The sequence below is a fragment of the Oncorhynchus nerka genome, linkage group LG20 (genome assembly GCF_034236695.1).
Source record: "Oncorhynchus nerka isolate Pitt River linkage group LG20, Oner_Uvic_2.0, whole genome shotgun sequence".
Classification (NCBI taxonomy): domain Eukaryota; kingdom Metazoa; phylum Chordata; class Actinopteri; order Salmoniformes; family Salmonidae; genus Oncorhynchus; species Oncorhynchus nerka.
The window spans coordinates 33,014,974-33,034,347 of NC_088415.1; the positions used below are offsets into that span (position 1 = coordinate 33,014,974).

General features: G+C 41.8%; 1 protein-coding gene and 1 pseudogene across 8 annotated transcripts in view; both read right to left on the bottom strand.

The window, feature by feature from the left end:
• Window positions 1-1,856: 1,856 nt before the first annotated feature.
• Window positions 1,857-8,036, bottom strand: LOC115102303 (class I histocompatibility antigen, F10 alpha chain-like; annotated as a pseudogene).
• A 5,442-nt stretch (window positions 8,037-13,478) lies between these two features.
• The window catches only part of LOC115102304 (ankyrin repeat and SAM domain-containing protein 1A-like), a 119,938-nt gene continuing 114,042 nt past the window's right edge, over window positions 13,479-19,374 (bottom strand). For 5 of the 8 annotated variants that reach the window (XM_065005426.1, XM_065005428.1, XM_065005425.1 and 2 more), the window contains 2 exons: window positions 18,801-18,908; window positions 17,152-18,044 (listed from right to left, as the gene is read on the bottom strand). In XM_065005426.1, the coding sequence (XP_064861498.1) occupies window positions 17,922-18,044; window positions 18,801-18,908 (231 nt within the window). In that variant the 3' untranslated portion in view covers window positions 17,152-17,921. The other 3 variants (XM_065005427.1, XM_065005424.1, XM_065005429.1) reach the window with 3 other exon arrangements.

The following is a 19,374-nucleotide window of genomic DNA, read 5'->3' on the forward strand; positions in this document are numbered from 1 at the left end:
GAAAATCATAAATCAATGCTTGTCTTGGCATTGTGGACCTGAATTTCCACTTACCTTCAAGTATTAACACATGCATACAGCATCAAGACAAAGCTCTTGGTGCAAATACAAGTTCATGGGTCAAGTGTTTTGCAAGAGTCCTTTCTAAAGCGATGGGAAACAGAGAGTAAGCTTTGGGAAATAGTGGTATGGCATTGTTAGCCATGTTGACATTGGGCTCAGTCAGTCACTAATTAACTAGAGTGACGACTTGTGCCTCTGTGTTTAGATTTCAGAGCTATGTATTCCTAGTTCTGAAACCACCGGATTTGACGAGCAGACACCCCTCATGTAGGCTACTAAGTTATGGAGTGTACTTACTGCACACTATAAGGCCGATAATTTGTTTATCAACATGAATAATGTTAAACACACTAACAAATAGGCTAATAGGAACAGAAAACGTATTATATATATACAATAAAATATGTTGTGTATACATGAATGAATAAAAGGAGACTTATTTGAGGTGTGTTAATGACACACGTCTTGTGTGCACATGGTGCACTCTACTGTTCCAGAATAGAATGTATCTCCACACAGTTGCTTGGAGAATAGCAGGAATGCTGTTCTGGAGAGAGGAGGGCTGATGGGAAATCATTAACCATACACCCTCTGCCAGAGAGAGGAGAGCAACACATTCTCAGTAATGACTTTTATCTATGGGCATATAACTAGTAGATAAACCTTTTGGAGTGACATGAGCAGTTGTGTAGTACAGTCCTTCTCATGTCCTATTTTCAGGTCAACGATTAACCAAAATAACACAGGCATAATCCCTATAAATTAGTGGTGGCTTAATCCTCCTTGGTGGTTTTAGGATACTTAGGTCAGTGATACACTACCTTCTGCCACATACTCAGCGAGAGAATATAGTGATTCAAATTGGATGGGGTGTTGAGCCTTATTGTCAACTTGCACCTCCATCAATTATAGATTATTCTGAACCATTTCAGATGAATAAGCATGGATTGATTTATTTGACAATTTAAGAAACACATATTATACAGCCAGTACATTTACTATTATTTACATTTTACGGTATCAAATCTAACACAATACAATTATCAATTATTTTTCATTGGACTTATTTCCATTGTGGTCATTTTTCAATAATAGGCAGACACGGCAAGACTGGCAATACACTACAGCTTATAGGCTACAGTTCCAGATATCAGACTTAAATGAGGACTGTAGCAATCATTAAAAGTTCATGGTGCAATACAATGGATGGACTTATTGTTTAACATTGTATTTGATTTGTCTTATGAAATTGTACATATATATATATATATATATTTTTTTTAAAGGTCAAATTTTAAAAAATTAAAAGACTTGTATGTTGATGAAATCAATCACAGTTTAAGCTATCCCTGTACCATTAACCATATTAGTGAGTTACTCTGGAACATTGCTGGAGTGAAAAGCTTGCTTGAGGATTAGTTATGGATTTGTTCATTTTACTTTTGAAATAGGTGACCATCATCCAATTCCTTTCATCTTCAGCAGAGATGTTATGAGTACAGTGGTATAAAGAATCTGTTGGTTCTGTCTCTAAAGAGGAGTTGCTCTGTTCTGTCTCTGGAAGAGAATGGTTAACACAATATGATGAGTAATATTGGACAGGAATGAATGAGTACAAGCCTTAATGATATGGTATAGAGACAAAGTAACTTTGGCAGCAGAGTATATATGTCCAGAAAATGTAGGAACGCCTAGAAAAACACATTGACACAGGTAGATCACCAATGGGACATGTCATATTGCCCACAACTGATACATTGTTGATAAAGATGCTAAACATGAAAAGATAATCATCCTGTAAACATTTTTTTTATTAGAATCCCCATTAGCTGTTGTGAAAGCAACAGCAGCTACTCTTCCTGGGGTCCACACAAAACATGAAACATTAATAGACAAGAACAGCTCAAGGACAGAACTCCATACATTTAAAAACAGCACACACAACCTACATATCAATACATACACACAAAATATCTAGGTTAAATAGGGGAGAGGCTTTGTACTGTGTGGTGTTGCTTTATCTGTTTTTGAAACCGGGTTTGCGGTTCATTTGTGCAATATAAGATGGAAGGGAGTTCCATGCAAAAATGATTCTATATAATACTGTACGCTTTCTTGAATTTGTTCTGGATTTGGGGACTATGAAAATAACCCTGGTGGCTTGTTTGGTGGGGTAAATGTGTGTGTGTCAGAGCTGTGTGTAAGTTGACTATGCAAACAATTTGGAATGTTCAACACATTAATGTTTCTTATAAAAATAAGAAGTGACGCAGTCAGTCTCTACTCAACTCTTAGCCAAGAGTTTGCATAGTATTTATTTTAGCCCTCTGTTTACAATGGACGTGCCGCTCTGTTCTGGGCCAGCTGCAGCTTAACTTGATCTTTCTTTGCAGCACTTGACCACATGATTGGACAATAATCAGGATAAGACAAAACTAGAGCCTGCAGGACTTGCTTTTTGGAGTGTGGTGTCAGAAAAGCAGAGCATCTCTTTATTATGGACGGACCTCTCCCTATCTTTACAACCCTTGAATCTATATGTTTTGACCATTACCATTTACAATCCAAGGTAACACCAAGTAATTTAGTCTCCTCAGCATGTTCAACAACCAGATTCAGCTGAGGTCTAGAGTATGATTTGTACCAAATACAATGCTCTTACTTTTAGAGATGTTCAGGACCAGTTTATTACTGGCCACCCATTCTAAAACTTTCTGCAACTCCTTGTTAAGGGTTTCAGTGACTTCATTAGCTGTGGTTGCTGACACGTACACTACCGTTCAAAAGTTTGGGGTCACTTAGAAATGTCCTTGTTCGCAGTGGTTAAGGGCACTGCATTGCAGTGCCAGCTGTGCCACCAGAGACTCTGGGTTCACGCCCAGGCTCTGTCGCAACCGGCCGCGACCGGGAGGTCCGTGGGGCGACGCACAATTAGCCTAGCGTCGTCCGGGTTAGGGAGGGTTTGGCCGGTAGGGATATTCTTGTCTCATCGCGCACCAGCGACTCCTGTGGCGGGCCAAGCGCAGTGCACGCTAACCAAGGTTGCCAGGTGCACAGTGTTTCCTCCGGCACATTGGTGCGGCTGGCTTCCGGGTTGGATGCTTGCTGTGTTAAAAAGCAGTGCGGCTTGGTTGGGTCGTGTTTCGGAGGACACATGACTTTCGACCTTCATCTCTCCCGAGCCCGTACGGGAGTTGTAGCGATGAGACAAGATAGTAGCTACTAACAATTGGATACCACGAAATTGGGGAGAAAAAGGGGGTAAAAAATATATATATTTACAATACATTTTAAAAGTATGTAAAAAAATAAATAAAAAAAAAGCACATTTTTTTTGTCCATTAAAATAACATCAAAATGATCAGAAATACATTGTTAATGTTGTAAATGACTATTGTAGCTGGAAACAGATGATTTTTTATGGAATATCTAGATAGGTGTACAGAGGCCCATTATGAGCAACCATCACTCCTGTGTTCCAATGGCACGTTGTGTTAGCTAATCCAAGTTTATACATTTAAAAGGCTAATTGATCACTAGAAAACCCTTTTGCAATTATGTTAGCACAGCTGAAAACTGTTGTCCTGATTATAAAGAAGCAATAAAAATGGCCTTCTTTAGACTAGTTGAGTATCTGGAGCATCAGCATTTGTGGGTTCGATTACAGGCTCAAAATGGCCTGAAACAAAGAACTTTCTTCTGAAACTCATCAGTCTTTTCTTGTTCTGAGAAATGAAGGCTATTCCATGCGAGAAATTGCCAAGAAACTGCACCGTTCTTAGTTTTTTAATGCATGAATAAGATGGCTCACTGTTCGTCGTTGGCATTTTCTACCTACATTTGCCCACTTTGCCAATGAAGTAATCATTAATATTATTGGTAAAATCAAATGGTTTAGTGATGAATAAGCCATCTGATTCAATGAAAGATGAAGTTGAATTTGTCTGTCTGCCTATAGTTTTATTTTAAATTCAAGTTTTTTTCCATAATTCTTTATATCATTGATCTGACTTCATAATACAATTTTTTCTTCTTTTTGTTGAGTTCAGTTAAATTATTTCTTAATTTGCAGTAAGTCAGATGTGCAGCCAGACGTATTTGCCACTCCTTTTGCACCATCTCTTTCAACCATACCGTTTTTCAATGCCTCATCAATCCATGGATGATATGTCCATGTAAGATCATTCTCCACCTGAAGAGGGCAGCCTTATTCAATCAATTAGTTATCAGCATCCAAACGCTTTCTGCATCTGTAACCACCATTCTCTTCTTCTAACCCCAACCCACCTGCGTGTTTCCACTGCCACATGCCAAAAACAACAAGGATCCCAATCAGAATTAACACGACTGCCATTACCAGGACTACTGGAATGATGGAGGCGCTATCTGGGCCAGTATCAGGAACTGTCAATGAATACAAACACAATATTATCATTACATTCAATTGTCAAAAATGATGTATACATGACAGTATTACATTACTAATATTTATTGCAACAACTTTGTAATGTGTAACCTCTAACAGAGGTGGACCATAATGGTTGCTAAAAAGCACATAATCTGATGATACTGTATCTCAGAGCATCCCTTGGCTCCTAGTCTTACCCCAACTGACATCCAGCTTGTTGTCCATACTGATGTGATTGGCAGTGCAGGTGTAGTTGGGTCTCTCTCTCAGCTCCTGGATAGTGATTGTCAGACTCTTTCTCAGCTGGTACGTCCAGTCTCCTTCGGTAGCAATTGCCCCCTTTGAGCTCATGCTCTGCCACAGGTTGGCCGTCTCTCAGCAGGGTGAGGTTGATGTGGCGGGGGTAGAAACCAAAGGCCAGGCAGGTGATCTTGGCCCCTGCAGTATCTGTGCTTTCTTTTGAAATGAGTCTTACTCTAGGACGCACTGAGGAGGAAATGTGTATCAATGGATCAACTGTAGATTTGCTTAGGTTGTATTCCTGATGCTTTTTACACATGGTATAATAATGGCATAACAATATTTGGTTCTATTGTTCATGCATTGGCATGACTATTTTTATAGTGCACAAAGCCTACCTTTTCTCATGACGAGTTCCTCCTCTTTCTTCAGGTAGTCCTTTAATGATTTAATGCAAATAGGGAGATAAACCTTGTCAAGACCCATTTGAACGTACTGTGTCCTTTGTTGATTAAACTCAAGTTCTGGCCACTTAGGATGGTAATTGTACTGCAGTTTGTTGAAGTTCAGAACACCTCCATCAATTCCATTGAACGCTTCCTTTATCATGAGTTGGCCTTGCTTTTCATTGTCCACCAATTCACAACCAATAAGTCTCTGATGAACAAATATTCCTGTAATAATTTAAAAGCAAAGAACCAATACTTTAGGTAATAGTGACAAAAAAAGTTTTTAAAAACATGGGCTGTCCAGCTTATATTTAAAAATAGAAGAGAGCCGCACACACTAAGAGCTCAGATGCAAAAATGTAATTACCAACATTTCGACAGCCAAGCTGTCTTCATCAGGGTATAATCACAAACACTGCGGGATCCCCCATGGCTCCTAAACTATGCTAATTTGTATGTGGGTTACATGGAGAAACAGTCTATTTTCAATCCTCTCAAAAATGTTTTCTTGCCTCACATCATTATTTGGAAACGGTATATTGATGATATTTTTGTTCTATGGAGGGGCGTTCCATGCTTTTCTTAACTCCTGTTCTGAGCATCTGAGATTTACTATGCAATCTGATACACGTCAAATCAGTTTTCTTGATCTTCTGATCTTGTGTGAAGATAATGTTCTATACACTGATCTTTACAGGAAGCCTACTGATCGTAACAGTTTGTTGAGGGCTGATAGTTGTCACCCACTTCCATTGAAAAATAGTTTGCCCTACAGCCAATTCTGTCGAATCAAAAGAATTTGCAAAAAACAATCCGATTTCGACAGAAATATGGCTGAGACGCAAAGAAAGTTCAAGGAGAGGGGCTAAAAAAATGATCAGATTAATATTGCCATTGAGAAAATTCAAAACAAAACGAGACATGACCTTTTTCAAGGTCAGTCTCGCAAAAAGACCATTCTTGCGTTCTAACTACCCGCTATTCAAAGTGCTCTGAACAAATTAAGGGAATTGTTCACAAACATTGGCACATCTTAAAATCTGATGATAGTCTCGGTAATGTGTTTTCGGACCTTCCCTTGGTCGTATTCTCGCGGGGCAGAAATATCAGAGACCAATTGGTACACTGATTTACCATCCCAAGATATTCCTGAACAATGTCTATTTGCACCCCTACTGGATGGAAATTACAAATGTAATGGCTGTGCTCAATGCAATGGCACTTATAAATGTAGATCCTTCAAACACCCACAAACAGGGAAATCGATCCCAATCAAAGTTGTTATTACGTGCTCCACTTAGGCAGTTATTTATCTTATAACTTGTCCTTGTGGTAAAAATGATGTAGGTTAAACTAAGCGCAAATTAAAAGTACATATCTCAGAGCATCGTAGCACCATTAGGTGTAAAAACTTTACTTATCCAGTTGCAGCCCACTTCTTGGAGGCAGGCCACTCGATTTCGTCTCTGCGTTATATTGGCATCGAACATGTCACCCTCCCTAGGAGAGGGGGTGACCTTGATAATTTATTGTTAAAACGAGAGGCTGCCTGGATCTTTAATTTAAAGACCTTTGCGCCCTTCGGTCTCAACGTAGACTTTGATCTGAAGCCATTCTTGTGATTCTTGTGACTTCGTCATTGTAATTGTTTGTAAACTTGTGTAGTCAAATTAATCTATGATCGTATGCTATCCATTTGTTGTTTGTATGTTCTTTGTATGACATTTTAATATTTGATTATTAACCAATGATATTAGGCCACTCTTGGCCATGATTACAGACACCTGTGTCTTTTGACACTATATAAACGAGTCATCCCGCAGTGTTTGTGACTATACCCTGATGAAGACAGCTTGGCTGTCGAAACGTTGGTAATTACATTTTTTTTTTTTGCATCTGAGCTCCTAGAGTGTGCGGCTCTCTTTTATTTTCAAGTTTTCTACTCTGCTAGCCAGCACCTCGTCTTAATAGGTGTGCGTTTCTTTTTCTTCTAGATCGTTCTGTCCAGTTTATATATCATTAAGCAGAGAGCGGTATTGAGCAATTTATTACATTTACAATCACTTTGGTAAGGGAATTATAGTATTCACATACATACATACATACATATATATATATATATATATATATACATACAGACTCACACTTAAATATATACATGCATACTTCTGGATCTTGGTCATCCATGTAAACCAATATATTTCATCTTGGTCATCCATGTAACCAATATTTCATTCTGACACCGTAGTTATCTAGATTTTAGATAAGGGGGTGGCTCATTTGACACTAACTGACTTGCCTAGTTAAAGGAAAAAAATAAACTTACCCGTTCTCCCCATATTTATGGTCACAGTATATTTAGAGATATGCATTCCCTATTTTCCTGTTACTTCCTCATTCTGTGGCCTATGTACAGCATGCATCTAATCTTGATCTAGTATTCTTTGTGTGCCCCTTTGTCCATTTATTGAACGCCACAATATTACTGTCCATTTAGGGGAACCGTTATGGCCCCGGCTTGTCAGAAACTGAAAAAAATGTTTATTACAGTTTGCTCACCTGTTGTGGAGTTAAAGCGGTGCTGTAAGAGGGACGACCACTTCCTCATACTGAGGTACACGTCCCAAGACGCACCCTGAACTGTTCTTGAATACTCTTCATCTATGTTCCCATCGGTCCTAGAGATAAATCTCCAGGACTTGGAGTCATAGTATCCCACCTGAACATCATCCAGCATCCACAAAACACAGAACTCAGGAAACTCTGTCTCTCCAAGTACGTGTGGCACTTGTCATCTCCCGTCTGGATTACTGCAACTCGCTGTTGGCTGGGCTCCCTGCCTGTGCCATTAAACCCCTACAACTCATCCAGAACGCCGCAGCCCGTCTGGTGTTCAACCTTCCCAAGTTCTCTCACGTCACCCCGCTCCTCCGCTCTCTCCACTGGCTTCCAGTTGAAGCTCGCATCCGCTACAAGACCATGGTGCTTGCCTACGGAGCTGTGAGGGGAACGGCACCTCAGTACCTCCAGGCTCTGATCAGGCCCTACACCCAAACAAGGGCACTGCGTTCATCCACCTCTGGCCTGCTCGCCTCCCTACCACTGAGGAAGTACAGTCAAAACTGTTCGCTGCTCTGGCCCCCCAATGGTGGAACAAACTCCCTCACGACGCCAGGACAGCGGAGTCAATCACCACCTTCCGGAGACACCTGAAACCCCACCTCTTTCAGGAATACCTAGGATAGGATAAAGTAATCCTTCTCACCCCCCCCCTTAAAAGATTTAGATGCACTATTGTAAAGTGGCTGTTCCACTGGATGTCTTAAGGTGAACGCACCAATTTGTAAGTCGCTCTGGATAAGAGCGTCTGCTAAATGACTTAAATGTAAATGTAAATGTGTGTTGCTAACCCCCACAGAGAGTGGGAAGATTTACCTGTGAGGTGATAGATCAATTAGTAATTCTCAGCAAGACTAAATTCCAGCAATCCACTTATGAAAAATCAATAGACCTTACCTGCATTAACAATTGGAAGATATGAGAAATAACGTGTAAAAATTAATTTCAAAGCACTTCAGTTTCCATACAGCTGGTGTAGACGACCATGAAGTTCCGCAACCATGTAAACAGATTCCTTACTTTCATCGTTTCCGGTCACTTGACTTACGTGCAGCTGTGCGGTTTGTTGCCAACTATTCTTTGCTACGTGCCACCTTTACGGTTTTTACTTTAATTACCGTTTTATATTTTATTTTTCCCTCGCTGTACTTTTTTTTCTCCATTCAACTTGTTCACCCCCGACGCTTTATCTGGACATGGTTCTACACAACCTCCACCAGCCGAAGCTAGTAGTAACGTTAACATTATACCTCCTAATTGCGAGGATAGCCGTGCTGCAAGCCCAGCTACAGACGCAATCGTTATGCAAGGGTAATTTAGGTGTAGGAAAGGATGAAACAGCGTCTGTGCTGTTAAGTACAGATAGTAGTATAAATCCCCTCACAGTCCCCGGAGCAGGACATTTTTCTCATGGCTTCTGGAAGGAAATGCTGTAGGAATGCTCATTCAGCCAGCAGAAACGTTCAACCGGTTCTCCCAATTAAACGAGTAGAGTCCGAGTCTCTCCTCCACCATTAGCTCTGACAAACTGAACACCCTAGTCATTGGCGACTCCATTACCTATAGTGTTAGACTTTAAAATAATCACACACTGTTTACCAGGGGGCAGAACTACCGACGTAAAGGCTAATCTGAAGGTGGTGGTGGCTAAAGCTGGCGAGTATAGGGTTATTGTTATCCACCTCGGCCCCAACGATGTTAGGAAACAGTCAGAGGTCACCAAGTGCAACATAGATTCAGCGTGTAAATCAGCTAGAAAGATGTGTCAGGATCGAGACATTGTCTCTGGTTCCCTCCCAGTTAGGGGGAGTGATGAGCTAGCTCTACTGCAGTCTCACAAGTCAATCACTGGTTGAAAACTGTTCTGCCCCTCCCAGAATATAGCATTTGTAGATAATTGCCCCTCTTTCTGGGAATCGGTGATGCCAATTTAGCCATTTTGTTGCTAGATTTAGCAACTTTTCAGACTACCCTTTTTCAAACAGCACCTAGCAACACATTTAGCTACTTTTAAAAATTGATTTGGAACTTTTAGCAACTTTTGAAAAGTGACTCAAAGGCTAAAATGCACGCATTTCCCTCTAAATTACACAAAAACGATTTTCTCTGTCACACTCAGTCACAGCACAAGTGCCTGGCTGCAAAAGTGCATTGTGAGTGACATTACCAGCAGGCGCTCAGCTCATGCACAGCCAGCAGCAGTTTCAGCAAATCATTGTTGGCTGACTGCAGCAGCAAAAGTACAGGTTTGACGAGCCCTCCTGCCTCAGCCTCCAGTATTTATGCTGCAGTAGTTTGTGTCCGGGGGCTAGGGTCAGTTTGTTATATCTGGAGTACTTCTCCTGTATTATCCGGTGTCCTGTGTGAATTGAAGTATGCTCTCTCTAATTCTCTCTTTCCCTCTCTCAGAGGACCTGAGCCATAGGACCATGCCTCAGGACTACCTGGCATGACTCCTCCTTGCTGTCCCCAGTCCACCTGGTTGTGCTGCTGCTCCAGTTTCAACTGTTCTGCCTGTGATTATTATTATTTGACCATGCTGGTCATTTATGAACATTTGAACATCTTGGCCATGTTCTGTTATAATCTCCACCCGGCACAGCCAGAAGAGGACTGGCCACCCCTCATAGCATGGTTCTTCTCTAGGTTTCTTCCTAGGTTTTGGCCTTTCTAGGGAGCTTTTCCTAGCCACCGTGCTTCTACACCTGCATTGCTTGCTGTTTGGGGTTTTAGGCTGGGTTTCTGTACAGCACTTTGAGATATCAGCTGATGTACGAAGGGCTATATAAATACATTTGATTTGATTTAGATTTGAACATAGACAGGGCTCTAGCTCCACAATGAGATAGGGTGCAGGCCAGGCAGCAGGCTGTTAGCCACCCTGCCAGCTTAGTGGAGTCAGCTCAGCTATCCCCATTTAGATGGTGGCTATGCCTCGATCTAGGTTGGGCAAAACGTAACATGGCGGTGTTCGCCTTCGCAATCTCACTGGAATAAAGACCTCCATTCCTGTCATTATTGAAAGCGACTGTGATATCTCAAAATAAGGCTACTTAATGTTAGATCCATCATTTCCAAGTCAATTAACTAATCACTGATCATAATATTGATGTGATTGGCCTGACTGAAACATGGCTTAAGCCTGATGAATTTACTGTGTTAAATGAGGCCTCTCCTCCTGGTTACAATAACCCCCGTGCATCCCACAAAGGCGGAGGTGTTGCCAACATTTATGATAGCAAATTTCAATATACAAAAAAAGGCTGCGTTTTCGTCTTTTGAGCTTCTAGTCATGAAATCTATGCAGCCTACTCTTATAGCTACCGTTTACAGGCCTCCTGGGCCGTATACAGAGTTCCACACTGAGTTCCTATCTGACCTTGTGGCAGCTAATATTAACATTTTTGGTGACTTTAATATTCACATGGAAAAGTCCACAGACCCACTCCAAAAGGCTTTCGGAGCCATTATTGACTCAGTGGGTTTTGTCCAACAGGTCTCCGGACCTACTCACTGCCACAGTCATACTCTGGACCTAGTTCTTTCCAACTTAATTGAGGAGAATAACAATCCTAAAAATAAATCCTACATTTATTTTTGATACTGTCGCAAAGCTAACGAAAAAGCAGCATTCCCCAAGAGAGGATGGCTTTCACTTCAGCAGTGATAAATTCATGAACTTCTTTGACGAAAAGATCATGATCATTAGAAAGCAAATTGATGTGGGGCGGCAGGGTAGCCTAGTGGTTAGAGAGTTGTACTAGTAACCGAAAGGTTGTAAGTTCATATCCCTGAGCTGACAAGGTACAAATCTGTCGTTCTGCCCCTGAACAGGCAGTTAACCCACTGTTCCTAGGCCGTCATTGAAAATAATAATTTGTTCTTAACTGACTTGCCTAGTAAAATAACAAAAATTAGACTCCTTTTTAAACCTGCATATTTCTCCACAGCTCAGTTGTCCTGAGTCTGTACAACACTGCCAGGACCTAGGATCAAGGGAGACACTCAAGTGTTTTAATACTTTATCTCTTGACACATTGAAAATAGTCTTGGCCTCTAAACCTTCAAGCTAGATACTGGACCCTATTTCAACTAAACTACGGAAAGAGCCGCTTCCTGTGCTTGGCTCTCCTATGTTGAACATAATAAATGGCTCTCTATCCACCGGATGTGTACCAAACTCACTAAAAGTGGCAGTAATAAAGAGTAATAGAGAGTAATAAAGCCTCTCTTGAAAAAGCCAAATTCTGACCCAGAAAATATAAAAAACTATCGGCCTACATCGAATCTCCCATTCCTCTCAACAAAATAGAAAAATCTGTTGCACAGCAACTCACTGCCTTCCTGAAGACAAACAATGTATACGAAACGCTTCAGTCTGGTTTTAGACCCCATCATAGCACTGAGACTGCACTTGTGAAGGTGGTAAATTACATTTTAACGGTGTCAGACCAAGGCTCTGCATCTGTCCTCGTGCTCCTAGACCTTAGTGATGCTTTTGATACAACCATTGTTTTGGAGAGATTGGAAACCCAAATTGGTCTACATGGACAAGTTCTGACCTGGTTTAGATCTTATCTGTCAGAAAGATATCAGTTTGTCTCTGTGGATGGTTTGTCCTCTGACAAATCAACTGTAAATGTAGGTGTTTCTCAAGGTTCCGTTTTTGGACCACTATAGTTTTCACTATATATGTTACCTCTTGATGATGTCATTTGGAAACAATGTTAACTTTCCCTGCTATGCGGACGATACACAGCTGTACATTTCGATGAAACATGGCAAAGCCCCAAAATTGCCCTCCCTGGAAGCCTGTGTTTCAGACATAAGGAAATGGATGGCGGCATATGTTTTACTTTTAAACTCAGACAAAACAGATGCTAGTTCTAGGTCCCAAGAAACAAAGAGGTCTTCTGTTGGATCAGACAATTCATCTTGATGGTTGTACAGTAGTCTCAAATAAAACTGTGAAGGAACTTGGCTTTACTCTGGACCCCGATCTCTCTTTTGACCTAGCCACCGTGCTTCTACATCTGCATTGCTTTCTGTTTGGGGTTTTAGGCTGGGTTTCTGTACAGCACTTTGTGACATCGGCTGATGTAAAAAGGGCTTTATAAATATATTTTATTGCTTTGTCTCGAAAAATACCGGCACGCTCGTTTTGCATCCCAGTGCGCTGGATAGGTGGAGATTTCACTTAAGAACCAATAGATGGTCTAAAATGTGCACGCTCTGCCCACTCAGGGCGATGCAAAACTAACGCCCACCCTTCATCACAGTCACTGGTTTGCCTTTCCCCTTCACATACAAGCTCTTACACGTCTGACACCCGACAAGCATGTGACATTTCAGCTTTTACACATTTAAAATATAAAGCAATAAAACAAAACATTTCAATAGAAATGTAGTTAGAGATATTGACTATCCAGGTCTTCAGTAAACATTAACCACTGAAGTCTAATGGGACTTTCACTTTGGTAACTGTCTGAATATCAAATGTGTCAGTAGATGCAACACCAAAACCGCGCATGCTAAGACGTGATCATGTTGGTTCATCATACTATCATCATTACCTTTTCTCTAAATGTGTGTGTAGTCACAACAAGACAATCAGAGCCTACAGTACTAAGAACAGTATGAAATTCTTCATGGCTGAATTGATTGTCAAGTACATAGAAAAAAAGACCAGAGGAATCTGGTTAATCATTTCTTCATTTATTAGTTGTACAATTATGAAAAATAATAACCATAAAAAAGGACTGGAAGCCCAAAGGTCATTTACAATCTTTTTTTTTTGTTTCTGTAGTGATGTCCCTCTGAGTTCTTTCTCTCGGCCCGTTTTCAATCGTTGGGTATTGTTGGAATCAGGGGTGAAACTTTGAACATTGTTATACTCAGAAGTATAGGAACATTAGGTACTAAAGAGACATGAGGGGTGCCATAATGAAGCTTGGGAGGGGCTGAGTGCAGGGAACACGATCGCATGTGGCAGTACTGATAAGGGGAGAAACCGTTGAAGGCTCATGTCACTTTGCTCCCTGATTAGCAAGAATGATGCAATGTTTCGAGATAAGGAGACTCCACCCAAGGTTGGGTATGAATACTACCACTGGGGAAGCCATGTCTGTGTCTGAATTACAGCTGTAACAACCCTTTGCGAAGAATTAAACTTGGTTAAGCTTCTCTAGTGTCCGTGAGTTATTTACTCAAAATTAGAACCTAACAGTATCATGATATGTTGAACTTAATAAGACAGTCCTTTTTTTTTACAAATGTGGCAAAACAATTACATACGTACATACATATACATAGATATCTATAAAAACAAAAATCATTCAAGTATCAAAATACAGACTGCTAGAGATTAATTTACAATCCAATATCATTGTTATCATCATCATAGTCTTCATTAATATCATCAGAATAGTCCTATTGTACTACCCATGATCCTTATGTGCAAACGCGGAGACAGGACCAGGTTGATAGCTGCAGGTGCTCACATCAACCAGCTAAAGACAGCTGTATCATATAGAGTGAGTACCATATAGCTAGTCTATGTACCCACAGAGGCGCAACACTCCAGCTGAACACAGAGTACCCAAAACAGAAAACAGTCAACGTACCAGGAGAGATACCATATGGGGAGAATACACTGTACCATATTGTACCTAAAGTCTTACAGGACTGGTTTTCTGGATTGACTAGTTTAAAATAAATCAAATCGATTCAGGGGGATATAAGGCCATCACAGTACCTCCTAACAGGTCCTATAGTTTCCAGTTTAAACATACAAAAGACACCCCCTGTTTTTAAAAGTTGCTGTAGTGTCAGTTGAACAGCCCTCCAAACTTCATCCATGTCAGATTATTCCTCCTGTACACTATTACATTAACTATCACAGTTCTGTATGTTATGAATGAGAAAATGAAGATAAAGCGATGCTTTGATGTAACTGACTCGGTGCTTGAATGGATGGACATGAGAAAGCCTGTGAGTGTACTGCTGAATCTCACATTGTAATTATTTTACCCAATCGTACCCTAGTGAGCATAGCATACCGAGGACAACTTTAATGCATTCCTTTATCTAAATATGTCTCCCATTTCCCAGTGAGATATCCAGGTAGATCTCTACTTCTTTTCTCAAAAATATATTTTTATGTTGATTACCACTGTCTGTACCTTAACAAAATTCCCTGTCAGAGTAAACATTAGCTTAGCGTAGCCCTCAGTGAAGACACATACACGTGTATGGGAAAGGCCCCTCTGAGGGATCGATCTAGAGAAGCATCCATCTTCAACTCTCATGGAATGGATACACAAGTCACAAAATGTCAGGGAAAAACAACAACTGGGAACAAGACACTCTCGAACCCCCGTAGATAAAATACACTGTCTGAACAGCATTCACTGGCCTGTCGAGGATAAACACGTTTACATTTGTCAAAAATAAAAACAGAAAAGGAGGGATGTTAAAGTCGAGTGCTTCACATTGAAAGAGATGCCTACCAAACAAACACCCACCTTTCAGTCTCTGGATAACTGACCAAGCTTTGACACGTTGAGTCCATTTTCCCGTGTAAGTAAGTGGATGCAGTGAGGATGTTGGTTGTTTGGGCCTACTGCTTGGGGGCTGACTTCCTGTCTGTGTGATACAGAACTACAGCGCTGATCCCTGGAGCTGAACACCTCAGTGGAGGTGAGAAGGAGTGGAGCATGAGGAGAGGTCCAGGGGTGTCAGAGAGGAGGTAGGGCCCTCCTGGTGTATGTAAGCATGTCTCCAGTTGGTACTGGTAGGAAGGGTGCATGGAAAGTGGCCTTTCTCCTGGTTCCAAAAATGCACCCTGCCACACAACACAAACCCATAGGTATGGGTCACCCCTGACCTCTCACTCTGGCTGGGTGTCCGGTCATGGTAGTCAGCTACATGGAAGGGAGACACACACCAACACAGCACTGGGGTTAAAATAATGTAAAAACATAACTGAGCCAACTGAAAACAAAATGGCGTAGATATCAAGATAACAGATTCTTCTAGATAATGATTAAATTCCGCTTCCATGTTAGCACTGAATATCGACTGAGGCAGGGTGAATAGTAAAACAGACAGTCATTAATGACAACATGATGAACATAAAGGAGAAACTGTATGAGTAGTGAAAAAGAAAGAAGGAAAATGAAAGGGAAAAAAGGAAAGTCTCCTATTTCCCAGTTTACTTTCAACAGACATTGGGTTGATTGCATCTTGGCACTATTTGGAATATGGCGATGAGTTAGAAATGTAGATCGATGCAAAGAGTGATACGATTTCAAATGACAACACTGAATGCACCATGCCTAAAGTATAGCAACATTATGTAATGCTGTACTTTTAATCTGTATACATCAGCCTGTTTCACCACAGTGGATGGACTAGATGCCAACTAAACAGAATATGTGCCTTGACAAGGTTATGCCTTCATCTTTCAGTCCATTAAGACATGCTTGGATTAGGAAAGATGGTTGGTACAGCAGTTTATTCTTTTGACGCATTTCACCTAACCACTCCTCTCCAGTGAGAGATTTGATGAGCTCTCCTTCTCATTAAGGTTAATATAACCGATCAGCCCTATATTGACGGATCTACCGGCTAGGCTGGGTAATTAGACTGAAACCGTCACCCAAGTCTATTACTGGTGGCTAGAGCAGAATTCATGCATTTTGGCTCATACTCTATTGAATAAACAGTCCATTTAAGTTCTCCTCATATCATCTTTGATGCACATATTTCCCCAGCATCCAAGCATTCACAAAGTTTTCATGACACTCCAAATAAGGATTGCACTAGATATCAAATTCTCGGTCCCACACTACTGTCTATAACAGTGAGGACATCTCTGTAGGACACCATGATATGTTTGAACCTCTGTGTCCTATCTATCCTCCAATAGCTACCAGTAGAGATCTCCTATCACAGTGCTGGACCTAGCCTACTTTGGCAGCATAACACAGAGTGACAGTTTCCCAGACTCAGATTAAGTTTAGGCAACCGATACAAAGAGCGATAATAAATCAGACAGGATACGCATCAACATGCACTTCCCTCTGTTAACCCAAATGGGCTTAGGGGGTTAGGGTTTAGTCCAGAGTTGTCTTCCATCCCCTTGCAGAGAAACAGGCAATGTTCCTACTAATGTGCATAGAACCACAACAATGGAACAGGGAGTCTCTCACAGATGAATCTTCTGGAAACAATGTTCATCCAGGTACGTGATCCTTCGCTGTAGAGAATCGGATATTTGTTTCTGAGCACTGGAGGCAGGAGTTTAAAGTTCAGGAAACAAGGAAGGGGAAAGTTCTTCAAGAGCGCCTCACAGTGGCCGTCGCCTGGTAGAGCAGTAAAAGCACCCAGAGGAGAAAGGAAAAAGGAAGGAGGGATAGATGGATAGAAAAATTAAGGATTGTCCTAAGATAATTTGGGGGAGGGGAAAGAGGAATGGTGAGGAGTGGGGAGGTAGGTAGGTAGAATGGCGATAGTAGCCACTGAACAAACTTAATCAGTGACTGGATTTGTGGATTACATTAGCTGTCCTACACACATCATAGCTAGGGGTACTGATTAACAGCACCATACAGTAGAACAGTTTAAGCAGAACTAACAGTGTCAATGTGAGGGAAGTAGAAGGACAAGGTAGAGTATCATGCTTCACAGAGGCAAGGGGAACCAAATGCCTAGGAACATACTGTACGATGATCACAGAGCAATGATTCAGGGCCCAGAGGAGTCAGCAGTTTAACACAGTGAAAAGGAGCAGGGATCAGGTGTTAGTCCAGGAGGTTGTTCAGTTAGTCCCCACTAACAGAGTTGTGGTCAGGGGGAGAGGCAGTGGCGAGGCAAGGACAGAAGAGGCAGGTCTCATAATGGTAGACTGAATAACAGACAGGGGGAGGAGAGAAGTTGAGTCTTTCAGCAGACAGAGGAGAGGAGGTGGAGGCAGAGGAGAGGTGGAGACAGAGGAGGGCAGGAGGGTTCTGGCCCTCCTGAGAAAGAGGCAGAGTCACAGTGAAAGGCACACAGATGGAGGAGGAGGAGGAAAGGTACAGTAAGTCAGAAGGTCAAGCCCAGGGTCAAAGGGCAGAGGGCGGGAGATGTGTCGGGTCCACTCAGAATATGGTGGTCTCGTACTTAGTGCTGATGGTCCTCTTGGAGTCTTTGGGGACAGGGTCCACCAGCCACGTGGTGCTGCCCTGGGACTGGGAGTCCACTTCCAGCTCCAACGGGTCCACCTGGTGGGGTAGGGGACACAGAGGGGGCTCAGATACAGGATTTGACACTTCTTAGGGTGAGAGTCAACAGACAAATAAATGCAATTAGTGTGCTGAATTACATGTTAGTCATTCTAAGATCACGGTGTGGTGAAATCCTGCACAGAGCCTGCTTGGCGCCCAAACAAAATCTATTTTACTCCTCTCTAACAATACCGCTACAACAGTGTATTGTGCCTGAACATGTTGTGCAAACAGAGAGATCATGACAGTAACTGATGACTCATTGAAGCACAGGAAAATGTACTAAGTGTGAGTAAGAAAACCTTAACAGAGGAACCAGTGAGGACCAAGATATACCACATCACATCAGCAAATCAAGTGTGATTCCCAACCTGGAATGTTCATACCACTAGGGGGCTCCCAAGGGCTTTACAACTATCAAGGGGTCCAGTAAAGAACAACACAGTAACCAACAGAGAGTTGATGGTGTCTCAACATGACGTCATCTTTTTGAAAGAAAAAAAGTTGTGTGACTCCAGGTTGAGAACCCCATTGAGACAAAAACGGAGAAGAAATGAGGCGTGAAGAGGAGAGACAAAGGAGTAATGTGGACGGATTGAAGGGGAGGAGAGATGTGAGTTTTTGGTAAAGGATTGGTAATAGGGGGATCGATCAAGCCAAGGCAGTAACACATACAATTATGTAGAAAGGGTGGATGATCAAAGGATGAGGAAGGGGAGAAAGGAGGATGAGGAGAGAGGGAGAGAGCAGCACCTGGGCAACAGGGCTGGCAGAGTGGTGCAGTGGGAGGAAGGAGGGACGGTGGGTGGTGCAGGTGAGACAGTAACAGCAGGAGCGACTGTCCAGCAGGAGAGGAGAGTCCTGGAAGAGACAGACAGGACAGACAGGAAGAGAGCGAGAGACAGACATTAACACAGGGGAAGTGAAAGGACAAGAGAGAGAAGAAATACAGGCTGTCCAGGGACGGCAGAACAACAGAATGGGGAGGACTGAAACAGAACAGGAAGAAGGGACAGATTCTCACAACACCCTGCTTAGTCCAGTAACTGGGGGACATGAGATTTCAGGTGTGTGTACCGATGGGAGGGATGGGACTGGTAACTGTCATTTGATACCTCCCGCAGAGAAAGGCATTACATAATGAAACCCCTCTGCTAATAGCGTCAGTATATAGCTATTAATCCCAAAGCACAGCTATGACGAAGGTGTGGTAGCTTGTTTTTAGGGGTGTTCGTCATTGTGTTGTTTTCATGCTATGTCAAAATAACACAATTTTCCTAAGGGAAAGGATTGTGTATGAACACACCTTCTGTTTGTTATATATAAT